Source organism: Henckelia pumila, chromosome 3 (assembly GCF_033568475.1).
Source record: "Henckelia pumila isolate YLH828 chromosome 3, ASM3356847v2, whole genome shotgun sequence".
Classification (NCBI taxonomy): Eukaryota; Viridiplantae; Streptophyta; class Magnoliopsida; order Lamiales; family Gesneriaceae; genus Henckelia; species Henckelia pumila.
This window is the reverse complement of record NC_133122.1, coordinates 143,737,285-143,739,380: the sequence shown is the minus strand read 5'-3', so window position 1 is coordinate 143,739,380 and position 2,096 is coordinate 143,737,285. Positions and strand designations below refer to the sequence as shown.

The 2,096-nt window shown below is 38.2% G+C and overlaps 1 protein-coding gene across 1 annotated transcript; it reads right to left on the bottom strand.

Moving 5' to 3' along the window:
• Positions 1-342: 342 nt before the first annotated feature.
• LOC140893230 (growth-regulating factor 4) lies at positions 343-1,732 on the bottom strand. Its single transcript, XM_073302297.1, has 4 exons — positions 1,401-1,732; positions 938-1,319; positions 593-832; positions 343-506 (listed from the first exon to the last, which is right to left on the bottom strand). Coding segments are annotated over exons 1-4 (825 nt in total). The 5' UTR covers positions 1,603-1,732; the 3' UTR covers positions 343-505.
• Positions 1,733-2,096: the final 364 nt, after the last annotated feature.

Below are 2,096 nucleotides of genomic sequence, written 5' to 3'. Positions count from 1 at the left end.
TCGACACAAATTAGTCGCACCAAACTGAATATTGAAAGTCTTGTCATAAAAACTGAATATTGCAAGACTTATCATAATAGTTTATTAACCATTTATCCATATTTAAAGAAAAACATATATATAATGGGGGATTGAAAGTACTAAAAGAGTGGACAGTGAAGGAAGTATCTAGTGTGTATCTTGTGATGCAAAAAAGTACAGCACATGTGGCAAAATTGGCAGATGCCTTTCAAACAAAATAAATACTAATACCAGTAATAGGAAACAAATACAATCTGAGAAAGCAAAATCCCCAAGGGGATTTCCCCAGTTCACCTTACAAAACATGATTCCCCCCTCCCCACTTCAAACACTGAAAAAACAACAGTTCCCAGGCCACACTACACATGTCTACTGATTGCTTAAACAGAAAATAAAGCACTGTCCCATCATCCATCCTCCAATTACTCTGCTGCCCTTTGAATTTTCTCCTGTTTTTCGTTTCAAAAGACTCCCCTTTTTTTTTTCTGCAAAAAAAATTGAAACAAAAATTTCAGTGCTCATGAAGGAATTTTGTTAGGTTCGTGCACTTAATTTACTCAAGTCCTCTCACCATTTGTGTGTCATGAAGAAGTCATGAAGAGAGTTTGGTGCCCTTTTCTCCACGGGATTATTATTCAACCAAGAATATTGATCCGTGGGATCTTCTTTGAGTGGATGTTCTTCAAGAAAATGATGCATCGTTTTCTTGGGCTGATCGATGTTGGAAGACACATCGCAAGAATATTCTCTGTGTTTCATTTGGGACACCGATGAACCCATTGTAAGGATTATTCCCTGTCCGTAACTGTTCCTGCACTTCAACTAATACACTCAATATATAACCTCAAAAACGGAGAAAGAAGTAATCAAGCAAAAGGCTTTCATTCAAACTCCAAATATAGTATAACAAATGAACCTGCAATCTAATTTGGGTGGTGGATTGGAGGAAGCGTTGGATTCCATGAAAAAGTTATTAGCTGTGTTGTCTTGAGATGATGGGAGGCGAGTCCCCGAAGGTCTAGTGGAGCCCAAGTGGGGATAAAGGAAGTGGGATTCAAGATCAGATGAAGCAGAAAAAGAGAGTGTGTTTTTGGAGATTGATGTTGCGACGTTTATTGGATTGATTTCCACAGGCTTTCTTGAACGGTTTCTGCCTCTGTGCATGTGTCTTTCGCAGTACTTGGAATCAGGATAAGCCTCCTTCGAGCACCTCCACTTCTTCCCATCCGTTCTTCTACACCTCCCTGGTTCTGGATCCATTTTTCTTCCGAATCCCATTTCGAAACCATTCCATCCAACTGCAAAAAAAAAAAAAAAAACCTATTTCAATCAGCAAATCTTGCAAGAAATCAATCAAGAAACATGTGTATAGTACGTACAATGTTGTGGCTGGTGGATGAGGAACTTTGAGGCATGAACAGAAGGATCCAAACTTCTTCTGATGGTGAAGAGGAGATCTGGTGGAATGGGCAAGCCTGAAACCATGTACTTGAAAACAAGAGCTTGGTGTTCCAGTTCTTGCCATTGAACTGCGGTAAAAGGCCATGTACTACTACTACCACTACTTCTTGCAATATTCATCCTCAAAACAACTTCTTCAAGTCAAAATAAGGAGTGAATTAGTTTTGAAGCTCAAAGAAAGTAAAAGAGATGCAAGAGAAGTGGTAATGCAAAGTGAAAAGGGTTTTGAATTGATTATAAAAATGTTGCTAGAGAGTTTGAGCCCGTGAAATAAATGTGTATCAGAGCATAGCATAGCATAGATATATTTATTTTTCAGGGACGGGCCATATTTCATTTCATTTGGGTTCAGAAATTTTTTCAGTGCACAGGTAAAAACTAATGGTTCTGATCACAATATTATACTGTCATATCTCTCTGACAATTTCTTTTAAAAAAAAAAACCTTTTTCTTTATTACATAATATTATTATTATAACACACACTTTTGAGTGGGCTCTGTGCAAATATCATGACTAGTGCTGCTGCTGCAGCAGATCTGTGGGCATCTGCTGCGCTGATGCAACTATGCTGCAGCTCCTGTCTCTGACACTAAATACGGAAATTCATAAAATA